This window comes from Equus asinus, chromosome 1, assembly GCF_041296235.1.
Source record: "Equus asinus isolate D_3611 breed Donkey chromosome 1, EquAss-T2T_v2, whole genome shotgun sequence".
In the NCBI taxonomy this organism is placed as follows: Eukaryota; Metazoa; Chordata; class Mammalia; order Perissodactyla; family Equidae; genus Equus; species Equus asinus.
In genome coordinates, this window is record NC_091790.1 from 135,465,332 (window position 1) to 135,487,169 (window position 21,838).

The 21,838-nt window shown below is 34.1% G+C and overlaps 1 protein-coding gene across 13 annotated transcripts in view; it reads left to right on the plus strand.

Annotated features, from left to right (window-relative positions):
* Positions 1-21,838, plus strand: part of AKAP9 (A-kinase anchoring protein 9) — a 159,885-nt gene that overhangs the window by 95,208 nt on the left and 42,839 nt on the right. For 12 of the 13 annotated variants that reach the window (XR_011502958.1, XR_011502960.1, XM_070508256.1 and 9 more), the window contains 2 exons: positions 6,773-7,005; positions 21,334-21,496. Coding sequence is in view for 11 of the 13 variants with exons in the window: in XM_070508256.1 (XP_070364357.1) it covers positions 6,773-7,005; positions 21,334-21,496 (396 nt within the window). In the remaining 2 variants the exon portion in view is untranslated. Of the gene's footprint in view, positions 1-6,772; positions 7,006-18,074; positions 18,453-21,333; positions 21,497-21,838 lie in introns of those variants that run through there. The other variant, XM_070508303.1, reaches the window with a different exon arrangement.

The window sequence follows — 21,838 nt, forward strand, 5'->3', positions numbered from 1 at the left end:
GGTCTAGTTTCACTTTTTTTGCTTGGGGCTGTCCAGTTTTCCCAACACCATTTATTGAAGAGACTTTCCTTTCTCTATTATATGTTCTTGGCTCCTTTGTCAAAAATTAGCTGTCCACAAATGTGTGGATTTATTTCTGGGCTCTCAGTTCTGTTCCATTAATCTGTGTGTCTGTTTTTCTGCCAGTACCATGCTGTTTTGATTACTGCCACTTTGTAGTATACTTTGAAATTAGGAGTGTGATACCTTCAGCTTTGTTCTTTTTTCTCAGGATCGCTTTGGCTATTCAGGATTTTTTGTTCTATACAAATTTTAGGATTCTTTGTTGTATTTCCGTGAAGAATGTCATTGGGATTCTCATTGGGATTGCATTGATTCTGTAGATTGCTTTAGGTAATATGGACATTTTAACTGTTAATTCTTCTAGTCCATGAGCACAGAATATTTTTCCATTTCTCTGTGTCATCTTCGATTTCTTTCACTGTTTTATAATTTTCAGTGTAAAGGTCTTTCACCTCCTTGGTTAAATTTGTTCCTAAGTATTATTTTGTTTTGATTGTAAATGGGAATGTATTTTTGATTTCTCTTTCTGCTGTTTTGTTGTTAGTGTATAGAAACAACTGATGTTTTCTATGTTGATTTTATACCTTGCAACTTGACTGTATTCATTTATTATTTTTAATAGTTTTTTTTTTGGTGGATTTTTAGGGTTTTCTGTATATAAACTCATATCATCTGCAAATAGTGACAGTTTCACTTCTTTCTTTCCAATTTGGATACTTTTTATTTCTTTTTCTTGCCTAATTGCTCTGGCTAGGATTTTTAGCACACAGTTGAGTAAGAGTGGCAAAAGTGAGCATCCTCATTTTATTCCTTTTCTCGGAGGGATATCTTTCAGTTTTTCACTGTTGAGTATGATGTTAGCTGTGGGTTTGTCTTACATGGTCTTTATTATGTTAAGGTACTTTCCTTCTATACCCATTTTATTGAGAATTTTTATTATGATTGAATGCTTTCTCTGCATCTATTGAGATGATCATGTGATTTTTATTCTTCATTTTGTTAATGTGATGTATCACTGATTGATTTGTGTGTGTTGAACCATCCCTGTATCCCTGGAGTAAATCCAACTTGATCATAGTGTATGATATTTTTAAAGTATTGCATTTGATTTGCTAATATTTTTTTGAGGATTTTTCCATCTATATTCATCAGTGATGTTGGCCTATAATTTTCTTTTTTTTTTGTTGTCTTTGTCTAGTTTTGGTATCAGGATAATGTTGACCTTGTAGAATGAGTTAGGAAGCATCCCCTCCTCTTCAATTTTTGGAAAAGTTTGAGAAGGATAGGTATTAAATCTTCTTTGAATGTTTGACAGAATTCACCAGGGAAGCCATCTTGTCCTGGACTTCTGTTCTTTCAAAGGCTTTTGATTACTGTTTTCCCATCTCCTTACTAGGGATTGGTCTGTTCAGATTCTCTAATTCTTCTTGATTCAGTTTTGGAATGTTGTATGATTCTGAGAATTTATCCATTTCTTCTAGATCATCCAATTTGTTGGTGTATTGCTTTTCAAATATTCTCTTATAATCCTTTATATTTCTGTGGGATCAGTTGTAATGTGTCCTCTTTTGTTTCTGATTTTATTTATTTCGGCCTTCTCTTTTTTTTTTGAGGAAGGTTAGCCCTGAGCTAACATCTGCCACCAGTCCTCCTCTTTTTGCTGAGGAAGGCTGGCCCTGAGCTAACATCTGTGCCCATCTTCCTCTACTTTATATGTGGGACGCCTACCACAGCATGGCTTGCCAAGCAGTGCCATGTCCACACCTGGGATCCAAACCAGCGGACCCTGGGCCACCAAAGCAGAACATGTGCACTAACTGCTGTGTCGCTGGGCCAGCCCCTAGCCTTCTCTTTTTTCTTAGTGAAACCTAGCTAAAGATTTGTCAATTTTGTTTCTCTTTTCAAAGAACCAACTCTTAGTTTCATTGCTCTTTTCTATTGTTTTTTTTCTGTCTATTTCATTCATTTCTGCTCTTTTATTCTTTCTTTCCTTCTACTGACTTTGGACTTCATTTGTTTTTCTTTTTCTAGTTCCTTTAGGTGTAATGTTAGATTGTTTATTTGAGATTTTTTTTGTTTCTTAAAGTAGGCTTGTATTGCTATAAATTTCCCTCTTAGTACTGCTTTTGCTCTATCCCATAGATTTTGCTATGTTGAATTTTCATTTTCATTTGTCTCAAGGTATTTGTGATTTCTCCTTTGATTGTTTTCATTGACCAAGCCAGCCAAGCCACTTGTCAGTAGCTTTTTTAAGCTATTTTGTTTTATAATATCCTCTGTATTTTGTGCTTGCGATTTGCTCCCATGTAGTTACACACCATCTTCAATCTTTTTGTCACAATTGATTCCTTCTCTGTACTCCAAAATATGCCAATAGCTTCATAATAACAACAAAAAAATAGTGTGTTGGTTTTTCTCAACTTTTCTTCCCCTCAGGGTAACCTTGATAAGCTCTAGAGATGAGACTGCCTCCTACTTCCTTCTACCAGCTTTGGTTTCTGTTCCTACAGTACCAAGCTACTCTCTCAAAGGACAACAGTGACGTCCCAGTTGTCAAATTCAATAGAATCTTCTCAGTCCTTGTCCTATTTGACTTTCTAGACAGCTAAGATTATTGAAGTTTACCTTTTTGAAACGTTTTCTCGTCTTTCTCTGATTTTTTTTTCTTACACAGGTTCTTTTGTGAGCTCCTTATGTACAGAGACTCCAGCTTTGTCCTCCTTCTCTCATTAAATACTACTCCTAAAACAAATGTATCCATTTTCAAGGTTTTGACTCTCATCTTTCTACAAATGCCTCCTAAGTTTCTGCAGGCCCAAACTTCGAAAAGTTGACTCATTTCCTCCACATAGCCCATTAACATTTTAGACTCATCATTTACATGCCTGCTGTGTATGTTTTCTCCTAATTTTTTAGTAGATTCTCTTAATGACTCTTCTGTCATCTAGAATTATCTAAGCTGGAAACCCAGAGTCATCTTTTACTGCTTTTTTTCTCCCTTATCTTACACATTGTCTTCTCCAACCTGTGCCCAACCCCCTTGTATCTGATTTCATGTCTTCAGCACTTCTCAACTGGACAGTTGGAAGTAGCCTTCTAACCAGTCTCTTCTTCTCCAGCCATTCTTCTGCATTGCTTCAATTTGCTTCCTGATCCATAGATTGGATACTATCTTCCTGCTAACAAAATGATTTACTTGCCCATTTTTATAGCAAAAACTCCATGTTTCCTATAAAATTTAAGATCATTCACAACTCGGTTCCAGCCTCCTTTCCAGCTGCCTTCCTTCAGCTCTCTGCCCTACCTCATCCTCACTTCTCCACATTCTTTGACTCCATAAAGCCTTCACTTCCCGTCATATCAGACTATTCTCTTTTCTCAGATTTGTCGAACTCTCTGTCTCCATTGTAAAGAAATGTCACTAGAATGCACTTAATTCCTCAGATAAAAATGCTATGTAGCACAGATATTTTTAGTCTTTTTAAACACCAATTATAAAGTATTGCTATATCCTGCTTCCGTAGCAGTCTTTAAAAATACCATTTATTTTCTAGACTACATTAATTTTATTTGGTAACTATAATATACATTGTACTGTACTTTATCTGAATTCATTTTGAGTTCTGAGATCATTTTGAACTCATGAATATTTATAATGTATTAATACCTGTTATCAAGACATTGTTTTGAATATATGTACTAATATAAGTAAATACCAGTCGAGTTGTCTGTTTTTAATTTTGAGAATAAAAATACGCAGTGAAAATTCTCTTAGCTACTACACTAAGAATTAGATAAACCTATGTAATAGCAAACATTTAAAATCATTTCCTAGAATGTAGTTTTGGATTCTTCAGCCAGTGACTTATACAGAGGAGATGCTTAGTGAATATTGAATTCTGCTAAATTCAAATCCTGTATCTGAAACTGCATCTGATATCATTACTACGTTAGATTGAGAGAATTCCACGTGGCACCAGCTACTTTAGCCAGACGTTTTAATCAGTAGCTCTATTCTCCCAGGTGACTGTATCAAACTGAATGTTTATTCAAAGTACTTTGGAAATTAAAGTTTCTTCTGCTTTTGTTAACTTTATACAGTTACTGATAGGAGATATGTATTACATGTATTAAAGGAATAGGTAATTCCTCTTCAGGAAATTTCATTGTTGGGTCGTAGCATGCTGCCACAGATGAATACTGTATTCCATGGCAGTGATGAATAACCTGTAATGAATAACCTAAACTTATTCCAGTTTAGAGAAAACACTTCCAAAGTTTTATCTTCTGCCCATGTAAACTCAGTTTTCTTTACATAAGAAATAAGAACACTGTGGATACATGACTCTGTAGTTAAATTAGAACTCCTCATCAGTCTAACTTCTTTCCAGTATACCTCTTACAAAAGTAGCAAGCCGCAAAATGACCTTAGTCCCTTGTACTGTCTAGCCAGAGTAGGTGATGTTGCCCAGTGTAGTGCTCAGAAATCAAAAGATCTGTGTCAGACAAAATTAAGCACTTCTATTCTTATTTTTTTCATTAATTTTATTTTTTATTGCAGTAACATTGGTTTATAACATTATAAATTTCAAGTGTACGTCATTATATTTTGATTTCTGTGTAGATTACACCATGTTCTCCACCCAAAGACTAATTACAATCCGTCACCACACACATGTGCCTAATCACCCCTTTCACTCTCCTCCCTGCCCCCTTCCCCTCTGGTAACCACCAATCCAATCTCTGTCTCTATGTGATTGTTTGTTGTTGTTGTTTATCTTCTATTTATGAGTGAGATCATAAATAGGTGGTATTTGACTTTCTCCTTCTGACTTATTTCACTTAGCATAATACCCTCAAGATCCATCCATGTTGTCACAAATGGTCAGATTTCATTGTTTTTTTAATGACTGAGTAGTATTCCATTGTGTATATATACCATATCTTCTTTATCCATTTGTCCCTTGATGGGCACTAGGTTGCTTCCAAGTCTTGACTATTGTGACTTATGCTGCAGTGGACATAGGGGTGCATCTGTCTTTATGCATTTGTGTTTTCATGTTCTTTGGATAAATATGCAGCAGTGGAATAGCTGGATCTTATGGTAGTTCTATTCTTAATCTTTTGAGGAATCTCCATAGTGTTTTCCATAATGGCTGCACCAGTTTACATTCCCACTAGCCATGTATGGCAGTTCCCTTTTCTCCACATCTTCTCCAACACTTGTTATTTCCTGTCCCTTTAATTATAGCCATTCTGATGGGCATGAGGTGATATCTCATTGTAGTTTTGATTTTATTTCCCTGATAATTAGTGATGTTGAACATCTTTTCATGTGCCTGTTAGCTCTTTGGAGAAATATCTCTTCAGATCTTTTGCCCATTTTTTAATTGGGTTGTTAGTGTTTTTGTTGATATGTATGAATTCTTTTTGTATTTTGGATATTAAGCCCTTATCAGGTTTGAAAATATCTTCTCCCAATTCTTAGGTTGTTTTTTTGTTTTGTTGATGGTTTCCTTTGCTGTGCAGAAGCTTTTTAGTTTGATGTAGTCCCATTTATTTTTTCTGTTTCCCTTCCCCAGTCAGACATGGTACTTGAAAATATGCTGCTAAGACCAGTCTCAAAGAGTGTACTGCCTGTGTTTTCTTCTAGAAGTTTCATGGTTTCAGGTCTTACATTCAAGTCTTTAACCCATTTTGAGTTAATTTTTGTGTATGGTATAAGATGATGGTCAACTTTTATTCTTTTGCATGTGGCTGTCCAGTTTTCCCAACACCATTTATTGAAGAGACTCTCTCCTTTCTCCATTGTTTATTCCTGGCTCCCTTGTCAAAAATTAGCTGTCCATAGATGTATGGGTTTATTTCTGGGCTCTTGGTTCTGTTCCATTTATCTGTATGTCTGTTTCTGTGCCAGTACCATGCTGTTTTGATTGGCATCGCTTTGTAGTTTATTTTGATCTCAGGGAATGTGATACCTCCAGCTTTGTCTTTTTTCTCAGGATTCTTTTGGCTATTCAGGGTCTTTTGTTGTTCCATAAAAATTTTAAGATTCTTTGTTGTATTTCTGTGAAAAATGCCCTGGGAACTTTGATAGGGATTTCATTGAATCTGTAGATTGCTTTAGAAAGTATGGACTTTTTAACAATGTTAATTCTTCCAATCCAAGAGCATGGAATAGCTTTCCATTTCTTTGTGTCTTCTTCAATTTCTTTCAACAACGTTTTATAGTTTTCAGTGTACTTCTGTTCTTCCATACACCTGGAACATCCCACTGCGAAGTGTTTTTTTCCTGTTGTTGTTTATGTATGTGTTTTCTCATTATGCTGTATGTAAAATCCTTAAGGATAGGAAACAGATCTTGCCACCTGTATGTCTCCATTACTTAAACCCTACATAGTGGGCACTTGGTAAGTTTCTCTTGGAAGTTGTTTTTAAAAATTTTATCAAAGAAAAAATAGTAAATAACCGAAATATTTTCTGCAAAGCTTTGTTAACGTAGCATCATTCTTATTCTTACACCTGCTTGGTTATCAAATAATATTACATTCTGTATTTGCTTATTTCATTTGTTTTGTTGCAGTGTTGTTATTAAAAGATCTTGTAGTTTCAATGATTTGAAGTTTTAATTTGATATTATTTTATAACCTCTTTTTACTATAATTATTAATTATAATTGATTTATGCCTTTAAAATACTATTGTTCTAGTTACAGACGAATCTATACCCTCCTATTCTGGAAGTGATATGCCCAGAAATGACAGTAGCATGTGGTCAAAAGTAACTGAGGAAGGAACGGAGCTGTCACAACGGCTTGTGAGGAGTGGTTTTGCTGGAACTGAAATAGACCCTGAAAATGAAGAACTTATGCTGAATATTAGCTCTCGACTACAAGCAGCAGTTGAAAAACTCCTAGAAGCCATAAGTGAAACTAGTAGTCAGGTAACCTCCTTATATTGCTCATATACTGCACTGTGTTGGAGGTAGATTTTCTTTTAAGCTGGGGAACAACTAAATGTTTTCTCCCTACTCTCCCACAGAAATTTAGTGAGGCTCCCCTTTAATAATTGTTTGCCTTTGTGACAGCCAATACTGTTATCAGTAGTCTTTTTTTCAGGTGGTAAGGGTTAATGTAATGTGCTAGTGGACTCTTCAAGTTCTTAAATTCAATGTTGTTTTAATTTTCAGATTTTATAGACTCTCACACGTAACTTTTTTTGATACCAGAAAAGATTTTAACTTCACCATTGTATGAAATATGCCATTATAATATATAATTATTTGAAGGAATAGTATAAGGGATTTCTAAAACCATAGGCTCTAGTATGTCATGATACATTGCTATTACAATACTATAGATCAAAGCTACAGTTCCTTCATGTGACTTTTACATCTTTTTCACAAATATGAATAGATTACCTCACTTTACTATCTCTTTGTATGAAATTAGAGTGAGGGACAGTTTCTACATTTGAGTACTATTTTTATGCAAATTTTAAAGGGATATAACCATTGTCTTTATAACTTAAATTGCTATTTTCTTTGTCTATAAAATTTTTGCACCGTGTTTGTTAATTGTCTCTTAAGTTACTATATGCAGAATTTTTAAAAGTGTTTTCTGCTTTAAAATGAAGTAAATTATTTATTTAAAAAATGTTTAACTTAAAGCTAGAGACTCCTAACTGTTGTGTTAATGAAATGAGTGCTTCATTGCCATAGCTATAGGGCCAGTATTATTAACATTTTCACTGATGTCTTTGTTCAGAGTATCCTAGACCCATGTATATTTCAAACCGAAGTTGAAAGAGTGCTGTTGATCTCTTGTTGTTTCTGATGTCTGGCTTTCACTGGAGCCTCTTTTTTCCTCTAAGAAATTATTCTGTATAGTATATTTCTCCAATAGCAGTGAATATTGGATGTAGCAAGTCTGACAAATAATTTTACCTGTTTTGTGTTTTAATACCTGGTTCACTTACACTTAGGTTAAGTTAGTGATTATAGACCATTTCTTGAGTCACCTCTTAGTTAGTGACCCTTGGAATAATTTGTTAACCACCTACTATTTGGTTAACTTAGCATCAAGCCATTATTTTTTTTTTTTCTCATGTTAACTTGCTGTTGGCTTTCAATGAAGAAGGCATTATCAAAATAACATATATTCAGTGAAATATTTGTCCTCTGAATAGTCTTCAGATATGACACTTAACCAGATTTTTCCCCAGGTTCATTCTTCATTGTTGGGAGACAGTCTAAATTCTCTTAGAATATGGACTGTATCTTTAAAAAGCAAAAGAACCCTGAAATTACCACACATTGCAGTGAGAATTCTCTAATTGGCCAGGGAAATATATCGTAACATATCTACTCTTAAACTTCTGGATTGACTGGCCAAACTAAGGTGTTCATATGCAGTTTAAGTAGGTCTCAGGAATGTTTCCATAGATAAATTCTGAAGGTGTAATGTAATATATAGTTATATAATAGAAGAAATTGCTATCTTTGGGCAATTCTTGGTTTTTGGAAGCTGTCTTTCACAGCAGGTACAAAACGGTCGAAAAGCTTTTGCTTCAGTAACTCAGAAACTTCGTTGAGCGTCACAAAGAATTAAAAGAAGTGTAGTATTCTTGGTAACTAAAATCTTTGTGTATTTGCTAATACACAATAGAAAGGATGTCTGTTTACACAAATAACAATAGTGGTCCCATCTTTCACTAAAACCACCATGAGGTATTTTTTATTGCCAACATCCTAAGTGCTAGTAAGGAAATGGCACCAGTAAAAACCTTCGTTTGTTATTATTTTAATAAGACATTAAATTGTACCCTTGGATCAAAGAATTTTAATATTCACTGTATTTTTCTTTAGCCTCTGGTTCAGTAGACTTTACTTAAGCTCAAAGATTGAAATTATGAATGTTATGTCATAACATGAAATTCTGTAGCTACTATAAGAAAATAGATATTTTCTACTAAGATTTACTATTTTTTACAGTCTTTACTTTTCTAATTAACATAAGCCCTGGATTGGCTTTTAGAATGCTTAATGCATAAGCCGCTAAAAATAAGCTACTCAGCTGAGCCAATTCAGGCATTTTCCGTTGTTGCTTTTTAGCATTTTTAAAGCTTGAGTGCATACGCATCAAAGTATCCCTTTTTATGTTGAATGATATAGATGATTCTATACTGAATTTCTACATGATCCTGCTTTTTTTTCTTATTTCAGCCGTATTAATGGCTGAATTTAATTTTAATTTCTATGATTTGTACTCTTTCATACCATGAAAACAACTGTTAATACTTTTCCTTTCTTGACCACTATTAAATACTTTGACCTGGATCTTGAGCACTGTTAATACTGTTGCTACTACTTGATACCAATGTAAATTATAGACAGTCTAGTTAATGCAATATAATATTTGTCTTTTGACAAGCACCATGGAAAATGGTAAATAAATCAAAAGTAATCAGTGTTGGACTCGTTCCTACAAGCTACTAAAGAGAAACCTTCCCTGGATTATGATCCATTAATACTGCCAATAGACAAGTGTTTGGGATTAACCTGACACACTCAGTTTCCCATGCCAAGTCACAGCTCATCACATCTGCTTATGTGACCAGATAGTGAGGTACAGTAGGAGCCTCACCGTGGCATTTTCCAGGTTATTCTCAATTTGTTAAATATTAAAGCAACAGTATGTTATTTAACTTTTACTGTATTGCCTTAGTTTAAATATCACTGAACAGATCGGAAAAACTTTGCCTAGAGTAGTAAGTAGTTCTCAAAGTGTAGTCTCTAAACCAGCAACATCAGCATCAGTAAGGCCTTGTTACAAATGTAAATTCTCAGTCCCTACCCCAGACCCACTGAATGATGAGGCCCAGCAACTTGTGTTTGAACAAGTCCTTTGGGTGATTCTGATACACACCAAAGTTTGAGAACCACTGATCTAGACATTAATAGTACAATGTTTACATTACTCTAGCTGAATTTTGGAGTGTTCTTCCAGTATTTAGTATATAAAAGGTTGAAATAGTTGTTGACATTTGGTCTAAAAATCAGATATTTCTTAGTGTATTATATTTTTAAGGCAATAGGAATAGGAGCTTTTAAAAACTTTATTTTAAACTAAATTTAGTTCAGTTACTACTCTTCCATGGATAGTTGTTTAAAGCCATTGACGTCTTCAGAATATTCTCATTAATCACTAAAATTATTTTGCACTTGAATATTTTTCATAGTCACTTAGATTGATGCAAAATTATGTGTAATCATCTTTGTGTAATTCTGTTTTCCTTTTAATGTGTCATTATTTGGTTCATCTTCACAATGGAGTATTTCCCTTTTGCCTTATTTTTTACTTGTTATGAAAAAATCTAAAACAGAACTGAGAGAGACTGCTGTAATATCTTTGTGCTTACAGTGAAAGAGAAATTTGAGTAAATAGCTCTGTACAGGATACCTTGAGACTAGAAAAGATCAGTATCTGACAGTTTTGCTAAGGTGGGACCAAGTAAAGCTTATTGGAGGACTTGATGCTTGAGATGAGTCATTCATCCATCAAATTTATTCAACGCCTACAATATAACTGTTGCTCTTTAGATACTGGACCTACAGCAAAGAACAAAATGGGCAAAGTCCCTCTTCTCATAGAGCTTAGAATTTAATGGTGGAGACCAACAATAAACAAACATATAGTATGTCAGGTGGTGATATCTGCTGTGAAGAAAAATAAAATAGAGGGAGATAGAGCAAGATGGGGGAAGGGAACATTTTATATAGGAAAATTAAGGAAAGCTTCTCTGATAAAGTGATATTCAAGCATATTCCTTAAGGAAGTGTGGGAGACAGCCATGTAAGTAAGTAGAGGAAGAATGTTTCAAGCAAAGGAATAGCAAGTAGGAAGGTAGTCATGGGCTTGCACCTTTTGTGGCTGACAAAGAAGCCAGTATGACTGGGGCAAGGAGAGTGGGGAAAGTGTGAGAGATGAGGTGAGAGCCGTACCTGGGAACAAGATCACATGGAGCTTGGGATTTAATTCTTAATGGGACATGGAGTCATTGGGTACAACTTTTTAGCTTTTTAAATTTGAAATAATTCTAGACTTACAGAAAAGTTGCAAAAATGGTACAGAACTCCTATAACCCCCTTCACTCAACTTCTGCTAATATTAACATCTTGCATAATCATACTATAATTATCTAAACTTATTAATTAAAACTAGTACAATTCTATTAACTAGACTACAGACCATTTGGCTTTTACCAGTTTTTCCACTAGTGTCCTTTTTTGGTTTAGGATCTGTTCCAGGATCTCACGTGCATTTAGTTGTCGTGTCTTCGTCTTCTCCAGTCTCTGGCAGTTAGTTCCAGAGTCTTTCTTTGTCTTTCATAACCTTGACACTTGAAAAGGACTGGCAAGTAATTTTGTAGAACGTCCCTCAATTTGGATTTTTCAGATGTTTTCTCCTGATGACATGAAGCTTATACGTTTTTACCAGAATACCAAAGAAGTGAGGTGCCCTTCTCAGTGTGTCATATCAGAGGGTACATGATGTCAATATGTCTTATTACTGATGATGTTAATCTTGACTGCTTGTAGTATCTTCTGGGTTTCTCCACTGTGCTGTTACTATTTTTTCCTTTTAATTAATAAATATCATGGGGGAGAGACTGAGACTATGCAAATATCCTACTACTTCTTAAACTTCCACCCACAGATTTTAGTGTCCATTGGTAGATCTTGTCTCCACAATTACTACTGTGGTGTTCTAATGGTGATTTTCTATTTTCCTCATTCCTTCATTTATTATTTGGAATTATTCTGTAAGAGTTGTCTCTTCACTCACATTTATTTAATTAATTAATTAGGATCCATATGGACTCATGGCTGTTTTTTCCAGTGGGTTATAATCTAATACTGTAATAGTTTTTTTTACTCCAGCTTTGGCATTGAGAACTCTTTCAAATTGGTTCTTGTGCCTTTTCTAAGTGCTTGCTTTTTCAAGCATTCACGCTATCAGAGTCTGCAGGCCCATCTTGTATTTTCTCTACCCCAACCCTAGAATCAACCACTTCTCCAAGGAATTCAGATTCCTTTTACTGAAGAATGATATTTAGAAACCAAGATCTGTGTGCTAGATGTGCTCATTGTTACTAAGGTGTCATGACTTCTAGGTCCTCTCAGTAGACAGTTTGAAAATATATGTACCGTATAAACCTGTGAATCTGTATTTATTTCTTATATGTCTGTATAAATAGTAAAAAACATAAGTTCATACTGATACCTCCAGTTCCCATCTACTACCAAAGCATTCATTCTACCCTTGCCTGCTTTCCTGTGTAGCTTTGTTCTCCAACAGTGAGAAACCAGACTCTCATTATCTACAGTATTTTTACTTATTTGTTCAGCCGTATATACCCATAAAGTAATTTCATGATTGCTAATCTACACCTTTGTGAAAAACAAATTTATTAACTAGAGTACAATATTTATGTACAGTACTTTTTGTCTATAGCCTTATAGTATGCAGTCAAAATACTGTATTTCAAAGTATCTTAGGTTAACTCTTTCTCTCCCACCCCTTCACTGTGGTTTTGTTATTCATTTTTAAAACAGAATGATTTGTTCTAGTTTTTATTCCATTTTGGGCTCTGCCACATTCTGGTTAATTTTTTTTATTTACTTGTGGTAAATTTTCACTGTGTGGACCATCCTTTCAGTTGTGACAGATGCATAAAGTTGTGTATCTACCATCACAAGCATGATACAAAATAGTTCCATTACCCCAAAATTCCCTGGTACTTCTCTTTTTTAGTCAGCCCCTTCTCCATCCCCTGCTCTTGGCAGCCACTGGTTACTTTTCATCCCTGTAGTTTTGTCTTTGCACTAGTGTCATAAATAAAATCATACATTGTATATTCTTTTGGGTCTGGTTTCATTGTCTTCCCAAAGTGCATATAAAATTTATGTATGTTGTTATGTGTATTAATAGTTTGTTCCTTCTTACAGCTGAGGAGTCTTCCATTGTATGGATGCACACAGTTGGTTTATACATTTACTATTTAGAGGACACATAGATTGTTTCCAGCTTTGGGTTGTTGAAATATTTTTGGCAAGAAAATAATATCGAATTTGTGTTTTAGAGAGATTCTTCAGGTAATAGTGTAATGGGTGGATGGGCAGGAAGATGGTAAGGAGAGACGCAGAATGCAGAGAGACAGGAGATTCTTAGAACATTCCAAGTGAAAAGTGATAGAGATCAAGTTAAGGCACCAGGGAAGTGATTTTAAAACTTGCAGGAAGTTGAATTTGATAGAAGTTGATATGACTGATTATATGTAGGGGATAAGGAAGAGGGGAGGAAACCAGGCATAAATCCTTGACCAACCAGGTTGTTGGTATATTTCATTTGCTGAGATAGGGGATGCAAAAGAAGTGAATAGTGATTTCAGTTTTAGATGAGGAGGCATCAAGTAAAGACATTCACTAGAGTCTAGAGTTTGGGGATAGCTAGATTGGAAGTTGTCATCACTTAAAGACATTTGAAGCCATGGTTTTAGAGAGTATACAGAGCTGATTTTTTGTGCTGGTAGAATGCCGACATTTAAAAGAGAATAAATGTAGGTAAGTCTACAAAGGAGATGGAGAATGAGAGTAAGAGGAAAATCAAGAGAAGAGTGTCATGAAAGCCAGATGAGTAGTGATTTTCCAAAAATGTCATACCAGAGAGCGGTTATGGATGCTGAGGATTTAGTGTCCATTGGATATTTCACTATGGGTGTCATCGATGACCTTGGTAGAGGAGGAATCCAAAACTCAGAGTTAAAAGAAATACAGTTGGAGAAATAGAGATAGCAGTTTCATGACACCTAGCTGTGAAGAAAACAAGAGAGCACTAGCTTGAGAAGGAGAAAGTGCTTTTTCTAAGGTAGGAATACTTAATGTTGAGTGGCAGTGGAGAAGTTGAAGAAGCAGAACACAGGGGATGGACTTTGTGGAGCCAGGTCTTTGGGGTAGATGAGGATGGAATCCAGAGCACCAGTAGAAGTTCTGGCCTTTGGATCAGACAGACCTTTGCCTCTGCTAAGATTGGAGAGAGGGATTATTTTTTTAACTGAAGTATAATTGACATACAATATTATATTGATTTCAGGTGAACAGCATAGTGATTTGACGTTTATATACATTATGAAATGATCACCACAATAAGTCTAGTTACCGTCTGTCACCATACAAAGTTGATACAATATTATTGTCTATATTCTCCATGCTGTACACATCCCCATGACTTATTTATTTTATATCTGGAAGTTTGTACCTCTTTATGCCCTTCACCTGTTTTTCATCCCCCCCTCCCCTTCCCCCAACACCACTCTCTTTTGGCAAGCATCAGTTTTGGAGAAAGGAATTTTTGCAAGTGATTATGGGCTTATGTTTGGGGTGGAGGAGGAGTTGCATTGAAAGGTCCCGTAAGTAAATATTGTCACATATTCAAAATTTTTTTTCTTTTTTAATGGTTTGGTTTTTATATGTTGTGTAGTTTTAGTGGAGGATACATGATTAGTTTTAAAGTTTTTAGGTGCTTTAGGTTCCATAGGTATATCCTGCTTTAACAAAAGAGCTATTAAGCATTTTCTTTACTAAAGTATCAAGGTGTCTGCCTTATAGACTGATTTCATAATATCTGTTACTGGAATATTTTACTTTATATTGTATTTGATTGACAAGTGATTTGCCTAATGATATGTCCACATCCATATAATAATACATGTATTATGGTGGATTTTACTTCTCTTTTGCCCAGACTGCCATAAAATCAGGCTTATATTCGGCCTATTGCAGTTTCCTATTGGTTGGGATAGCTTTCATTATAATATGAGGAAAAGTGCCTAGAGACTACCCTCAGGCCCTTAGAATGGTCGTCTCTGTAACATAATCTTTATTCAGTAGTCTCTTTGTGGCTCTGTTTAAAAGTTATCTTTGAGAGTATGGTTTCAGGTTCTTGATTCTTGGATCAGGTAGAAATAGAAATTAATCTGTTCTGTGAGAATAGTCTTTCAGCAACTAAAGTTTTCCAGAATCCAGAGGTACTATTTAGAGCCATAGGAGATTATTTACCAATGGATTCCTTTAGGCGTTGGAAGAAATTAATGAATAAGGAATTTACTCCCACGGAATGATTTTTATTATAATCAATTCTCATGAGTTTATTAATTATCATTTTTCAGAATAATGGAACCTAAGCTACTTGTTTCTATACTTTCTCAAAAAAGGAGACTTTTCCTGAAGATGAAACAGTGGTATAAGTTAAGATTTTGTTTATCATTGTTGTGTTTTAAATACAGCTGTAATCAAATTGTTAAAATGCATTTTGCCGTTAGGTGTTGCCCCCATTGTGCTTTTATTAGCATTGGTCAGGACTCTGTCAGGGATTTGTACCCAGGATTCAGTCCCTGTATTAAATAACTTAGAGAAATAAGTAAAAAAATCCGAAAGAGAGCAACATAAGTGTTTTACAATTTGAAGGAAATGTTAATGGAAAAAAGGTTAAATAGCTTGACATTGTACAATTAAAGTAAAGCCATTTAGTTTGGGAAACATGATGCTATACCACAATTTAATAACCTTCAAATATATATTAAAATCTTGATTCTATGAAACCTGGAGGTAGTGAACTAGTCTGGATAATTAAAAGGGTGTCTTCCTAAAAATTGAAGTCATTTTATTTTAACTTTTTGATTGCAAAAAGATTTATATGCTTTCTAAAATTTAAAAACATGCGTAATTTGAGTTATTCTAATTCAGAGTAATCAGTCTGAACATCAGTTAATGTAGTATACCGTTCGTTAATATACTTTTGTTAGGAGAGCTGTTTGCCCCTATCCTAAAGCATCTTTACTGCTGTTTTGAGTCTCTCCCCGACACCACCTAATTTTACTCTATTTTTCTTTGTGGTTAGTTTCTTAACCTTGACCTATATTCCTGGTTATAAGAGGAGTATCCCCTTACTTAGAGATTTTTGTTTTACGTGGATGGAAACAAGTTTTACATGCTTTCAAAAATGGAATATAATTTGAATTATTTTAATTCAAGGTCACCTTTCTGAACATGAATTAATATGCCACCCATTAATTATTGTTGTTATGAGGGCTATTTGCCCCATTCCAAATCATGTTAATCTATTGCTTTTTGAGTCTTTTTTTTCTCCCTGGCTTTTCTCTCTTTTCTTTGCAGTTAGTTCTTACCTTGACCTAAAGATTTCTATTAAAGGAATACTTCTTAACAGGATTTTGTTTTTGCTTCAAATAAGAAAAATTGGACACTAGATTATCGAAATAAACTGTAATTTTCAGAGAGGGCAGGGAGAGAGTACTTTGAGAGATATTTGGTATGCTAAGCATCAGTCCCCGCAGTTAAGCATCAGTCCCCCTAGTTCATAAAGCTAAGCATCTGGGATATTGATAGTTTTATGTCTGCTGAAGCCCCAGTAAAGTTAAATTTACCTGCACCAGTAATAGGGCTAGGCCTCTGTCTTGTACAGATGTTAAGACATCTTCACAGACTAACTGGAGGGCTCACATAAGAAACCATAATAAACAGAAATTTGTCATTGCCCTGTCCAGCATTGTAAGAGGCAGCTGCCCGTCTCCTGCCTCAAGCCATTTCCCTGTAGATTCTGGATCTTCTGCAGAAAGTCTCATTTTCTTTGCCATAATTATTAGCCTACTTTGCAGGGTTTGAGTATTGGCTTCTCTGAACAACTTTGTGTAGTGAAAGTGGCTATAAAATACATTTTTGTTGATACTACCTGCTTGCTTTAGTATGGGTTTTTCCATAGTAAAAAGGTTTTGTGGGTTTAGGATATTCAGTTACTGGATAGAGAAAACACACCAAAATGAAAGCTTTTTCATTTATTTAAAACAAGTTTCACTTTTGAGGATCTTTTAATATTAAAGAGTAAGTTGTTCATCTTTTAAAATTCTGAATGACTGGTTTATTCACTATTACCCAGGTTTCTGGAGCTACCAAAAGGCTAACTATTATATGCAACTTGAGCTTTTAAATTTTAGTCAGAGTTCACAGGATACCTTAAGTTGTCTAATTACCAGCTATTATATACAATGCAGCTTTAAAGAGAGAGGTTATTTTTCCTTCACATTCAGTCTATAAACAATTAATTCAGTGTGGAAATAGGTTAGAACTATCTGTATTTAGTTCTAGTGATTGCTCAAAAGAATAAGTATTATTTCTAAGGAGATATCAAAAGGGAGTGCTAATTTAGTTTTCCAGAAATAATTATGATTATTTGATATACTGGAAGAACTAATTGGTAATGTGGACTCAAACCTACTTGATTTCATATTTTTAAATTAAAACATTTTTATAATGGAATGGAAAAACACTAGCTTGTCTTAGAAGCATTATAAACTTCTCTAAATACTCTTTTCAAAGCTCTGACGTGGAACTTGGATCCTGTTAGGCAGGCTTTTTTGTGGGCGTATTAATTCACAGTCCACCTGTCACTGTACCTATAGGTTAAGACATTAAACCGCACCCTCTGTTCTGACCTGTGCTTCGGCGACAGACTGGAATCCTTTGGCTCAGCACAAGAGGCTATTTGAATAACTCAGTTCAGAAGAGCTTTTGCTTTTCACTTGCGTGAAGCAGCAAGAACAAGGGGAATAATGTTGCAGCTACATTTCTCAAGACTGCTACTATGGTGATTTAAAACTTGACCTTCCCTGCCAGATTGTGCTTGGAAGGCTTACTTATTTCCACAGATGTGTTTGATACCTATTGAAAGCAGTTTTATTGCTCAGCTAATTAGATATTTATATTTTCATTCTTCCATTCTTCAAGGATTTAATTATTCTAGTTTAAAAGGTGTTTGCTTGCTTGTATTTTTGGGTTTTTGTTTTTGTTCTGTTTTGTTGATGAAGCCTAAGGGAAATCGTTTTTTTTAGATTTGTGGGATTTTTTTCTGTTGTTCAGTTGTGTGAATTAATTCTATAATGTTGACTTGATAGTGCTAAAAAGAAAATTTGCTACTGCTATGGTATATCTTGATAAACTAAAAAGAACTTTTTAATGTAGTGGAAAACTGATAAAGCAAATGAGGAAAATTGGCAGCTGCATCTTCTAGAATGGATTCTTATAGGACCTATTTGTCAACTCTCAAACTCAGTGGCCCATGGTTGGAAGAACAAGATGAAGACATTTATGAGGTTGAATCTCGCGTGCCTTTACCACATCCTTTTCCTCTCTGTGAACATTTGGATGAAAATAACTCAGTAATTATTAATACTTCTATTTTTCATTTTATTCATAAAAGAAATGGGCACATATTAAAGCTTATTTCTAAAATTTCACTGCCTACCCCTCCTTATTCAGTAAGTATAAAAAATATGGTTTTTTATACTTGTAGTTTTTTATACATTTAGTTAAACTATGTTTGATGAGAAATCAACTTTAAATGTCTTTAGTAAGGGTAAATGGAATAGAACCTTGTTTTGTTGTTGTGTTACTACTCATTCATCCTGGATATATTGAAGGACTAAATTTGGTCTAAGCCCGAGCTTGGCTGTTTTTAATTTCAGAAAGCAGAGTGAGATGATATTGCAGTTCTTCCATGCCAGGCAACTGTATTACAAGATCCTGCTTATTCTTAAGAATCTTGCTTTTGTATGTTTATGATGCCAATCCTGAGTAAGCATGGAATGATTATATTTAAGAGACTAGGCACTGTGATACCTAAAACAGCTAAATGAATTGTCATTGAGCCATTTAGGAAATGTTTACAATCATATGGCGTATTGGTTGTAGTTCCAGACAAGGAAATAAGAAACTTGTATTCTAATTTTAATTTTCTTACTGACTCCCTAAAGAACTTATTCTCAGTGTTTTTAATATGCCTACTACTCCTGTGAGGAAATACCTTTTTCTGCTTTTTATTTGGAATGTATTTTTAAAACGTTGTTAAGGGTTAAGTATGCTGCATAGTTAGTATTTCAGGTTCATCTGACACTTAAGTATGTTGTGAATGATTCACTACAAGTTATTCAGCATTTTTTATGACTTTTATAGCTTTAACTATAATATGCTAGCTAATATTTAACAAGCCAGATGGTTTTCAGAATAGTTTTGTTACCTGCCCTGGAACTTTTATATTAAAGTGATAGGATATTTTACTGATGCGTTACACATACTTTAAGGATGTTTCTTAAATTATTTGAAAATATTAAATATTAAATTTTTATATATTTCATATTATTAGGTATTAGATGTGGGTATTAGAAATAAATCATACCTTTACTGGATGGGAGAGATTTTTTAAGTTTAGAGTATTTAGATGAGCATTTGAAAGGAGTCTCATATCAATAAAGTGTGGATGCCGTCTACTATAATAAATGAAATATGTTTGCTAGATTTATTGTATTTGATTTTTCCAACTTTTTGTTATGTTTTATAAAAGTGAGATATTTCTTATGGTAAATATTTAAATACGCTTTAAGGCTGGTTTAGATCTTGTAAAGAAGTAGAATCTAGAAACAAAGACTTACTTAATTTTCTTAGCTAAAGCAAGTATTTGTTTTGTTGTATTTGTACACTAAATTTGGAAAAGGAAAAATAACTCATATCCTTTTTAGTTAGAGCTTTGAACTTGTTTAGAGATTTCATGTATTTACTAAGCAACTGTTTTATAATGTCCAGAAAAAAATTACCTACATACATGTAGAAGCAATCGACATATTTTTAAAATACAGACTCTGTAAATTCAGGGGAGTAGATGTGTATGAATTAGTTTCTACTTTGTGGTCATGTTTCTTTATAATAAAAATTAATGTATGTTAGTTATCCACATTTAAAGGAAAATACTCTTTTTGCCAGTCAGAAGTAAAAAGTATGTATAAAATTTTATCTTTTTTGATGTAACAGCATATTATTACAGATATTTTATGAACTGTTTTATGATTTAAAATGTATGCTTAACTTTCTATTAGTCTAAAATGTGTATTCATATTATTTTCAAATAATAAGTTGTGAGTGATATTTAAAACATCCTATTAAAACAAGAATAATTGCATACGAGATACTTTGGAAATTGATTTAAAGTGACCATAAAAAACCTTAGTAACTCTAAAATCTATTTGCTACGATAAATACCACTCAGATGTGAAGAGCAGACATCTTTAAGAATAAAAGCTTCTTAAATATTATCATAATTTTATAACACATTACTAATATATGACTATAAATTAGAAACCACTACATTTGATTCCTATTTTAAGCTTAAAACACAGCAATAGTATTTTTCTAACATACTAAGTACTTTGTGTATAAATTTACAAATTTTTACCACATTGTTGTGAGCCTGTTAGTAATGTATATGATCGTTGCTTTAAAAAAATTTTTTAATAGTGTTAATGATCTAGGACTAAGTACTAGAAACATTTGAGCTTAATTTTTTTCCCATGTAGTTGTTTCAGTAAAAATAAATAAGCAGGTGCTGACTATCAGAAACTCGGAAAATAAGGCAGAGACAGTGCTTTTCTGCAGTTTCATGCAGCTGGTAACAATCAATGATCACTGTTTCTTGAGAGCTTTGGCCTCGAGTCTGCACTTGACTATCATCTTAAAAATTGTTTAAGACTGTAGTCAGTGTGCCAGTGACAGCATTTTCAGGAGGCTGTGTTTATTATGGTTAATATCTCTGTATTCTAAGGTTTTGAAAATAAACTGAATATTCATATAGTCTTGTAGATGTTTCACAAATGGACAGAAATATAAAGCTTTTAGTTGAAATGTACTATTTTATTAATCTTATATTATTGGTTCCCCACAGTGTACAGCAGGAGTCACAATCAATACATGTTAAATATAAAAGAAATAAAGTTTACCATAGAGTACTTGGTTACATAAAATTCTTTAGCAAATATAGAAAGAGCTTATGCCATCGTTAGCTTGGTATCTCCCATTATACAATAGAATACAGATCTAGTGATGTAAAGTGGTTTGTTTCCAAAAGAAGCATTTTTTTTCTTTAATAAAATGAGAATACATCTCCTGTGGAAAATTGTACACAGCTAATGTACCTGTCTACTGTAACTTATTCTGCCTACTAATGTTAGCATGCACTAGAAATATTAAATGACTACAATTCAATAGTATATCTATTTCAAATCCATTTCTTTTGAGCTTTAGTGGGGAATGACCTGGTTTTCCCAACACTTTAATTATCTTCCTTCTTGTATACTTTCCTTCCTTGTCCAGCTTGAACATGCTAAAGTTACACAGACAGAGTTGATGCGTGAGTCATTTAGACAGAAACAAGAAGCGACAGAGTCCCTTAAGTGCCAAGAAGAACTGCGAGAGCGCCTTCATGAGGAGTCCAGGGCCAGAGAACAACTGGCAGTGGAGCTTAGTAAGGCTGAGGGTGAGCACCTTGCCGTTGGCAACTGATGATGGAGAAATTTCAAGTCTAAAAGTAGAGATTTTGACACAAGCTAGATTTGGAAACCACCAGTCTACTCTAATTTAGAGTGACCGTTGAAAAGTAGTTGTAGTTTGTCTTCCAGGTTCCTCCGAGCAATTTTTTAAACTACATATACTTTTAATTATAAAAGTACTTAATAGAATTACGGTAAATGTTTAAAAATTTTGAAAATACAGAAATGGATGATGGTGAGCTATTACCATAATCCCACCATCCTCAAACAACTCTTGTAATTTAAAGATGAGGAAACCGAAGCTAAGAGATGTTGATAAATTGTTCAAG